At 44.8% G+C, this 9,804-nt stretch overlaps 1 protein-coding gene across 1 annotated transcript in view; it reads right to left on the reverse strand.

Moving 5' to 3' along the window:
- NELL2 (neural EGFL like 2) overlaps positions 1-4,708 on the reverse strand; it is a 139,846-nt gene extending 135,138 nt beyond the window's left edge. The window contains exons 1-2 of the mRNA XM_040062577.2: positions 4,506-4,708; positions 4,193-4,321 (exon numbers count right to left, since the gene is read on the reverse strand). Of these exons, the coding sequence (XP_039918511.1) occupies positions 4,193-4,321; positions 4,506-4,560 (184 nt within the window). The 5' untranslated portion in view covers positions 4,561-4,708. The remainder of the gene's footprint in view (positions 1-4,192; positions 4,322-4,505) is intronic.
- Between the last annotated feature and the right edge of the window lie 5,096 nt (positions 4,709-9,804).

Below are 9,804 nucleotides of genomic sequence, written 5' to 3' on the forward strand. Positions count from 1 at the left end.
TATACTAGATTTTGCCACTAAAACTGTCCTTCCTCTGAATAAATTTCAAATTCTGCATTCAGATACATAAACTCACATTTTCATGACTGACATGACCCTTTTTATCTTTTCCTTAAATGCATGTTTCTGTGTTTGTAACCATCTGAATGCACTCTTCTGTTCACCTTTTAGCCTTTCCCTTGAGGAGAATACACACCTTTGGATGGGCATATACTGTCCTTACACATCACCTGGCTTTCATTTTTGTAGCCTCTCATCCCTTGACTTACAGTGTACCTTCCACTCTGAGCTGGTGCTGGAGGCAGTTGGAAGGTGTCTCCATTACTACACACACTCTTTGTCCAAAAGACAGGCTGATGAATAGTATCTGCTCTCAACAAGAGAGACCCAGGAAGGCTATCAAAATACTCTACCTATAAAACGCATATAAGACAGAATTTAAAAGGAGGGTAACAAAACGTTATTGCCTAGTGAAACGCCACAGGAGAGCGAGTTACTCTTGCAGCCCTTCTTTAGATTGCCACACCTCAGAATGCCATTTCCTACTGCCAGTTGAAATATCTGGCTTCACTGGGACCTTGCACAAACCTAATGTTTTATCTCCTAGCATGGACTTGAGTCAGTCATCCAAAACCCTCATCATCCTTCAGCCTCTGTTGTTGTGGTTATGTCTACTTCTTCAAACTCCCCTGCAGTTACATATGTAACAAGTCCCCATGAAGCAATATGATTTCCATATTTGCATAGGAAAATAACTACGTTTGACTTTCATCTTTGCCTATTTCCTCAAATCGCATTAATGCGGTATACCGACAAAAAAAGAACTACAAGAGTGACAATGTGTATTTCTCCAAAAGCCTTCTTTAACTACATTAATTACACTTCAGTCCACCCATCTGGTTTGGGCTTTATCCAAGTAACATCCCTGTTTTGCAAAGGGAAGAACAAAGGTGTTTAAAATTTCACTGACTTACGTAAACAGTTGCCAACAGAGAGACATTTGTGACAGATATTCTGACTTCTGGTCTGCTGCTCTGACCAGCACAGGAGTAATTTTCCTCTCAACATATTTTGACATAATATCTTCTGTCGGCTAGAAAGTGCTGGCAGATGTTCACATACAGCAACACTAACATTTTTGAAGACTTCCTCCTGTTTTCTATTCATAATTGTATCTTCCCTCAAGCTAAACTTTTACAATTACTTTGCAAATCACATTTCCAGAAAAAGAAGTCCCTGCAGCTAACTAGACCAAGATTACAGTGGCATTCTGTTGCTACCATTAATGACAACCAAGGAGCATCAGTCACCTAAAAAGCTTTAGAATCCAGCACTTAAATCTGCTGAAGTCAAGTATACACACACAAAAGAGTCCAAGTAACAGCAAATTTCAAATGACTAACATTATTTCTAAATCAGGAACTATATAAGGAGTATAATCTAAATTATCTTGACTGAACAGTGCCAGACTAAAACTCCCTTTAGAGAGTAACTGCTTACTGTTTTATATGGCCTAGAAACACAAGTACCTTTGAAAACAGCCAATCAGATGCTAAATCCCTATATTGAAAATTGATGCTATATCTAATTCAGCAGTCAAAACTGACTTTCCACCCAGAAACTGAAGTAAAGAGAGCATTCAGCTTTAACTATATGTATAATTTTCCCATCATATATCTTTAATTACTTATTACCTGTTGGCAGTTCAACATGCCACATTCATAATTTCCTTCTAAAACACAGAACAGCATTTAGGACTTCTGAATGGTTTAAGCTTACATAAAGTAAGGCTTTACATTAGTTGAAAATGTGGTCTACCAAAAAGGCAACATACTAAAGTGGTGTAAATATGTATATGATGTGAGAAAATATTCACTATCTGAAGAAACCAAGAGACAAAGGACCACAAGTTGGAACATCCAGAGTAAGTTCAAGGATCATTTAAAGTAATTTGCATCATTCTCACAAAATCTCTTTTGTCTAGGACTAAGGCTTTAGCTGGAATAAGGAAAAAACCCACACAGACAAACCAAATTTCAAGGCAACACACACATATTTGAAATTCACACACTGCAAATACATACATTAAGAGGCACACAGTGCAGCAGTATTCCCAAAGTGTGTGTTCTAAGAGCAGAACAAAAATGACTAAGTGGACCTATTGGTCTGATCAAGGAAGGAAATGTCTCTATTTCTAAATACAAGTTCGAAACTGAAAACCTCTCTGCTCAGTAAGGATCCCATTACTATAAGAAAATCAGCAGTCGTCTTATGCAGTAGAAGGGAAAATTTTCTCCAGTCCTGCAGGGCATTTAAAGACTTCCTAAGGGACACTGAGTGACTTCAACCACCATTTAGACACAAGTGTTTTCATCCTTGTTATTCCTCCGATTGTTCACAAAAAGATAAAAAGGCTACTGTGAAAACTTAAAATTCCTCTCTTCTTTTGTTACAAATAAACTGCCAATCAATTTGGGAACTGTGTACACTCATAATTGCAAAGAAAGAGGGAAAAACTTGGGGGAAAAAAAAAAATAAAAACAACTCTTCAGAAACCCAGTAATTTTTTGTTCTGACACTGGGAAAATATACCAGAAAGTTTTATTCTTCCAAACCTCAAATCCTGTTACCACTGAAGACAAAGTGAATTTTAACTTCCCCCCACTCCCTCACCCCAATCCACTATAGCACAAAGGGGCTTCAACTCAGAACCATGCCTTAAAAATTACACCTATTTTAGGAAACCGATCCCATTGACACACAAATGCATCGCCTTTCTAAGCAGTCACCTCCCTCACAGAGGTCTCTGCTCTGCAGCCACAAGCCCATCACAGATATTTTAAGGCAGCATGTGCCAGTGTTTCTGAACGTATGTGGCCATGTGTCTCCACATTCATGTCCACAGTGACACATGCCGGCGGTTCCAGGGAAGAACATCACTAGAGAGGTAACAAAATAAAATAAAGCCACACCTTTGGCAACTAGGCAACTATTAGCTTCCTGATAAGTTATCTCATTAATGCAAACATGAAAAAGAAATTCCCTTTCCAGATCTTATCTCCCTTGAATCGTAACTCTTCTGTACGTGAAACGCAGCCTCTTGCCTGCTGCACTAGAAATCTATTCAGATCCAAGCTAAAGTCTTGGCATGACACAAGAAGCCAACAATGCAGTTCCCCTGTCTTAAAAGTGTAAGCTCATGTGGAGATTTGCTTGGTTTTCATCAGATGTTGAGCCACATTCCTTCTTCCTGTTTAGTCACAGATCATAAGGAACATTTAATCATCTTTCAGAGACTTTCTTCTAGAGGCCAGTTTTAGGCGCCTTTTTTTTTTTTTAAATTAAGATGGACTTGTGGGTTTTTCTCCTAAAAATATTGTTGACTCTAGCTTCATTTAACAGATCAGTATGTTAATATAGTGTATTTCAAAAACACACTGATAATGAGCAAGTAACCAATGGAATGTAACCAATGCCAATATATTCAACTAGATATTGAGAGTTATTTTACAGTCATTTATTAATTATAATATCAGAAAGTTCCATAATTTTCAATAACCCTTTATAAAACTCCTAAATGTATTTTTAGAAGATAGAAAAGTACTATTTTATTTCTATTCCCGATATTAATAAAGAAACTATCACAAGCACTAAAAGAGACCAAAACTCATTCATTGTTTCTCAGGAGGGGTATGTCACAGAAGCTCCAAAGGGCCACTTTCCTTTTTCCTTATTTCCAGCCATCTGACTCCCTCCTCCGGGGCACTTCATTTCAGCATTTTGCTCCATTCACATAAAACTTTCAGTGAGGTTTTCCTTAGCTGGAACTGGGATATGTTTAGCGTTTCCCAAGTAAAGCAGTAGAGTGGGTGGTGCTATTCATCACCGCACCCCACGACTCACAAAACATGCCATCTGCCATCCCCGTTCCTGCTGTACTTTAATTAAGCGTCTACCAGTCAAAGAAAAAAAAAAAAAAAATGCGGTGAGAGAGAGAAAAAATTATAAAATAATGGAAGGGAAGCTGTAGAGAAGAGTGGAAGAAAAGCAAGCAGGAAGGGAAGGGACGGGATCCCGAGGTCTCAAGGCGAGCAAACCTCTCGCGTTGGGGTGACTCGGGGGGGGCGCGCCCTGTGCGCGGCGCCGGGGCCCGACGGCCACGGCCGGACCTGTGGGGCCGGCGCGGCCGTACCTGGGAAGAGGAAGGCTTTGCTCCCGTTATGCAGCCCCGGCACCTGGCGCACGCCCTCCGTGGAGCCTCCCAGCCGTAGCTCGGACAGCACGTCGATCTGCAGCGAGGGGTCCACGCCAAAGCCTGAAACTGACCCAGAAAGTGCCGTCACCCACCCGCCGACGCCGCAACTTCCCGAGCCCCGCCCCACACCCCCCCCCCGGCTCCTCCGCCGCTCTCCGCACCTGCGGCTGCCCGGCCAAAGCATCGCCGCTGCGAAGCTCCGCCGGCCCCGCTCCCGGGTACTCTGCCGGCAGGTCCAGCATCCACCTACCTGGTCCCAGGCAAAGGAGAAGGCAGAGCGTGCTCAAGCGGATGCCCGACTCCATGGTACAGCGATGCGCTCAGTCCATAGTCCCCCTCCTCCGGCTGCCGCGGGCGAAAAGCCTCCGGGGCACAGGCTGGGTCCCTCCCCGCCTCTCACCGAGCGGCACGGACCCTGCGCCGCCCCGCAGCGCGCATCACGGCGGCCGCCGCGCCGCCCCGCCGCCGGCCGGAGCACACAAAGGCGAGGGCGGGGAGCGTGCGGGCAGCGCAGCCCTCCGCCCGCGGGCAGACAATGGGGAAGCCCGGCGGAGCCTCCCGCCGCCGCCGCCGTGCGAGCGAGGCCGCGGCAGCCGGAGGCGGCGCGCCCGTGCCCCGCGGCTCCCGGCCCGCCGCCGCCAGGAGCAGCCCCTCCGCTGGAGAGCAGCCGCAGCCTCCGCCCGGATGCCGGGGCAGCGCCGCTCTCCTCCCCGCCGTCCAGCGGGGACAGCGGCACCGGCGGGAGGGGCCGCCCGTTTATGCCACGGCCACGGGAGCCGCCCACCGCCTCCGCCGGGCCGGGCAGGGCTGGGCAGGGCCGGGCCGGGGGAGGCGCCGGGCGCGGCGGGGAGCGGGAGCCGCTCTCGGGCTCCGCTGTGAACTTTGAGGGGAAGCGGCGAGGAGGGCCGCCGTGCCCCCGGAGGCCGCGGCTGGCAGCGGCCGATCGGCGCTGGCCGCGACCCTCGGGGCCCTCTTCTGCCTGTCGGCAGGTCTCGTCTGCCTGTGCTGAAGTCACCGCTCGGTTCCCGTCCCGAGGTGGTGCCGTCCAGGGTCTGGCGAACCTCCGCCCGCTCTTTAAGCGCGAATAAAAACCATTTGGGCAAGGCGGGGGGGAAGGGAGGAAATCAGGACGTTTGCGGTAGCTGACTGAGATGGGAATGTGCAGAGCTGGCGCGGGGCTGACAACGGCAGGTTCGTTTGCCCTGTCGGTAAAGGACGATTGTACACAGCGGTCCTGTCCTCTTTAACAAACCCTCCTCCCGCCCCAGCTACTGACATTTCTGTGCCGTACTTTGTCTGCCTATAAAGGGGGCTAAGAATAGCCTTATTCTTCCCTTCCCTTTCCCTAGACTACCAATGTGCAGGGCAGAAATGTCTTGTTGCCAGTTTGTCAAATTCTGCAGGATTGAGGATTGGGGGAAATTTCTTTTTTTTTTTTTTTTTTTTCCTACTTTCACATGTATGTTAGTAAGACCCTGACATCACCTGGTGATTCCAGTATTGTTTACTGACCTCCCCCAAGTTTATCCTCTACGGTCTTTGCAAGTAAATAAAATCTTTACGAGTAACCTTTCACATTTTTCTCAACAATAACTGTGAAGGCTGAAAGGGAAAGTGATTCTTTCCGTCGCGCTTTTTTTTTTTGGGTTGTTTGGGGTTTTTTGGGTTTTTTTTTTTTTTCCTTGTGGTTTTTTTTTTTGTTGTTTGTTTGGGGGGTTTTTTTGGGTTTTTTTTTTGGTTTTTTGTGGGTTTGTTTTGTTTTGTTTTGTTTTTTTTTCCCCTCAAGATGGCCAAGGGAGTCCATGGTAAATCTCCTTTCTGGACTAAATTAACCAATTAAGATACTAAGCACCTTACAAAGAAAACATCCTCTTCCTTATAAGGAAAAAAAAAAAAAAAAAAAAAAAAAAAAAAAAAAAAAAAAAAGAGGAGCGTCTGTACATGAAAGCTGGAAATGCAATCCATCCCTCAACCCAACTCAGCACAGGGTTAGAGTTCAGTTCCAGTGTGCCCAACATGCATGTCACCCTCAAGAGCTACAGGCTTCTTCTCCAGCTGGTGGAGCCAGTACAACCACTTCACATTGCAATAGAGGACAAACAAAAAGTAAAGGAACCCTGCTGCTGGTACCACCCATGTAACTGGTCACGCAGCATCCCTCGTGTTGTATCTTGCATAGTCATAGTCGTCACTGACATCACACCCCAATCAACCTAGCACCACTTCTGTGCCAAAGCTTTGTCTCCAGCCAGTTGCTGATATGGAACTGTGCTTCCCAACTCACGAGATCCACTGGCAGCCATATAAGTCTTAACAAAGGCTTCCTTGGGAGAGTTAACAGGCCACAGCCACATATCACTGATTGTTTTCATGCTATTTCAATCACGTTGGTTCCAGATAAGTCAGGCAGAAGCAATTATTTTGAGAAGAAATAGGTTCAATATCTAGAACAATAATGGTGCATAATTGAGCCCCGCTGCCCACTGGGCCAGGCACACAAGTGAACAAACCAAAAGAGGCAAACATCTGCCCTAAGTCCTTTCAGCTGGCAGCAGACAGTGACATTTTCCATTTACTGAAGCTGCCAAAGCAACATAAGCATGTAAATAAGGGAAAGTCCATCCCTTTAATAATCTATGTGTTTCTCTGAAGATCTCCAAGGAGTGGCCCCTCATATTCACAAACATGAAAAATCACTCAAAACGCCATCCAACCTGCTTTACCTATTCCCCCAGATCTATGTGGAGCCCAGGACAGACATTATACATATGCATATACATATACATATACATGGAGCTGTGTTTCTGCTATGTGAAATGTCAATAGTGACAGTATTCAGCTAACCAAGAAGTAAGTGAGCAGAAATAGGAGGATTTCTACCAACACAAGTAATATTACATTGATGATTGCATGTTTCAAATACTTGTCTAACCATGGAATCACTTCTGATCAATCTGAAAACATATAGTTTCACAGTCTTTTTGGCGCATGTGCCTTCTTAAATTTGAATATTATGGAAATACCTGAAAGAAAATGGGTTTTGTACTTTCAGATGGCTGGAATGCTGTTCTTTTTGATGGAAACTATGTGTTTCAGACAAGAGAACAACAAACACTTCTTACTGAGGCTCACCATAATCTCCTCCACACATGGAAAAGGTAACACACCTAAGAAAATGGTGTGACGTATATCTCTATTAACCATGCATCAGTGAAAGTGTTTTCTATGTTAAACAAAGTTTCTGTCTAAAGAAGCCCATTACAGATACTAACCTTTACATGTCTCAGTAATTTTCAAGGCTCTCCAGAGATTAGACGTCTCAGAGGTAGTTTGTGTTTTGTTTGGTGTGTTGATTTAGCACGGATGGTATAAAACCAATTAGCGACTGATTTTGATATTGACAGCTGGATTGGCCAATTAAATATAGGGATACACCTCTGGGTCACACGGGCTTAAAAATCAGGAGAATCCCAGGAAACTTCCTTTTTCCTCCCTGCCCTGGAAGAGGTTATCTGGCCCTGGCTCCCGGGGGGCTGGGCCCAGCCAGCCCCTGCCCAGGCCAGGCATTTCCCAGGAAGGTGCCGGGACCAGTGACTCCTGGGCCGAGGGAGGGGAGGAGAATATGCCCCTTCCTGGCCCGGATTGGGTCTCCAGCAACTGTAAAATAACCTCCTGCTGAGCTGTGGGGGCCAAGCCCCCCTCTGGTGACTCCTGGGCAGAGGAAGAAAAGGAGGGGGAAGAAAGGCCAGCCTGCTCGAGAGATCATGCAGCTGAGATCAAAGGCGGCTCTGCAGCTGGGCCAGTGGCCCTGCAGCTGCCAGAACCCAAAGACTGGCCAGCCCAGTGAGGCCTGACCCTACTGCCTTCAGTCACCAGAATGAACCATCATACCCTCTGTACACCTGGGCAAGATATTAACTCTTTCCTTACACTAATGAAACTTCTAAAGCCCTAACCCTTCCCTGAGTGAGAGGAAAGGAACAGAGTGAATGTAGAAAAGACACAGCATGAGATGGAAGTCAGTGAAGAGAGAGAGTTAAGTCCTAAGTGGGACCAAGGAGTGAGGAGTTGCCTCGTTCGGGTGGTCTTCTCTTGTGAAACCATGGAGAGTGGACTAACTTTCCCTGTAATGTATGAATGCTGTCTAGTGGGATGCAGACCTCTAGTCAAAGTCGTGGACTGATTTAACTGAGATTTAATGGAGAATTTTGAACAGAGGCAGAGAGAGAGAAAGTGATATGAAGCCCTTTCCTCCCAGGGAAAAGGGAGGCCTCTGTTGCTCGAGATGAAGATGATTTTTGGAAATAGAAGAAGAGAACCTTTGTTTTATGTTAGAAGAGGCATCCTTAAACGGTACCCTAAATAAGCAGACATGACCCATATGCAGCGTTGGGAAAACTGCTAATGGGACGGACTTCGCAAAAGCAGGTTCCCAGGCAGCTGTTTTTGTGACAGAACCGACAAGAGAACAGTTCTGTGTTGTCAGTGGGGAAATTCCATGGAAGTTCTAAGAGAGACTCCTCTCCAAAGAACTGATGAAAGTTTATTTTTTAGGTGGTGAAATTGAAAATCACAGGTTTTGTCTCTTTATGTTGCCAGTGGGAAAGTGAATATTTTGGGGGAGGAGGCAAAGTGTTTCAAAAGTTTCATTTTGATTCTCATGTTCTTCTTTTAGTATATATTAACGAATCTATCTTTGTGCCTTTTAAGTTTGGGGCTTTGCTTTGCTTTTCTCCTGTTCCTATCTCACAGCAGAAAAGACACTCAAACCAGTACACTAAATCTCGCAAACAGAATTTGGTGAACATGAAACCATTACATTTGTTTGGGGAGATTTTTGGTTGGTTGATGAGGGGTTTTTTGAATTGGTTTGGGGTTTTTGTTGGTTTGCTTGGTTTGTTTTTTGATGAGCTAAGATAGTTTTTACCCCTACAAATGCTAGAGGTGAGATTACTCAAGGAAACATCTGTAGAACAGAAGATTAATCTTTTGCACTTATTATTCTTCTCCTGGGGCTTTCTTTGAAATACCACCTGGTCACAGGTATTACTACATCTACAGTAAAACAGCCTTCTCTTTACAAAACATCTTGGATGAAATGGCATCCTGTAATCCCACAGCAACGGACATGACAACAATAACACAAACACATTTTATACAAGTATAAGCAAAAAGGCTTCTTGAGGAGACAACCCTGGAATCAGTCACCTTGTCTAATATTTACAACAATTTTCATATCAAATAAGGGTTGTGTTACAATCCCCAAATTCATTAATGATTTCATTGCAAAGAGAATTTCATATTTATTATGCACATATTAATTACACTCATATTAATTACGCTCATATTAATTACACTCATATTAATTATATGGTAATAAACTGAACCAAGTACAGCTCTTAAAGCATGCAGAAGACAACCCTGCACCAGGAAAGCATTACCTCTCTTACTGCAGCTTATGTGAGTCTATTTATTTTTAAAGAAAAACATGAATATTTTATTCACAGTCGTTTTATCCGTGTATTTCTATGCTGGAATCTGGATAGTCC

Source organism: Hirundo rustica, chromosome 4 (assembly GCF_015227805.2).
Source record: "Hirundo rustica isolate bHirRus1 chromosome 4, bHirRus1.pri.v3, whole genome shotgun sequence".
NCBI classification, from domain to species: Eukaryota; Metazoa; Chordata; class Aves; order Passeriformes; family Hirundinidae; genus Hirundo; species Hirundo rustica.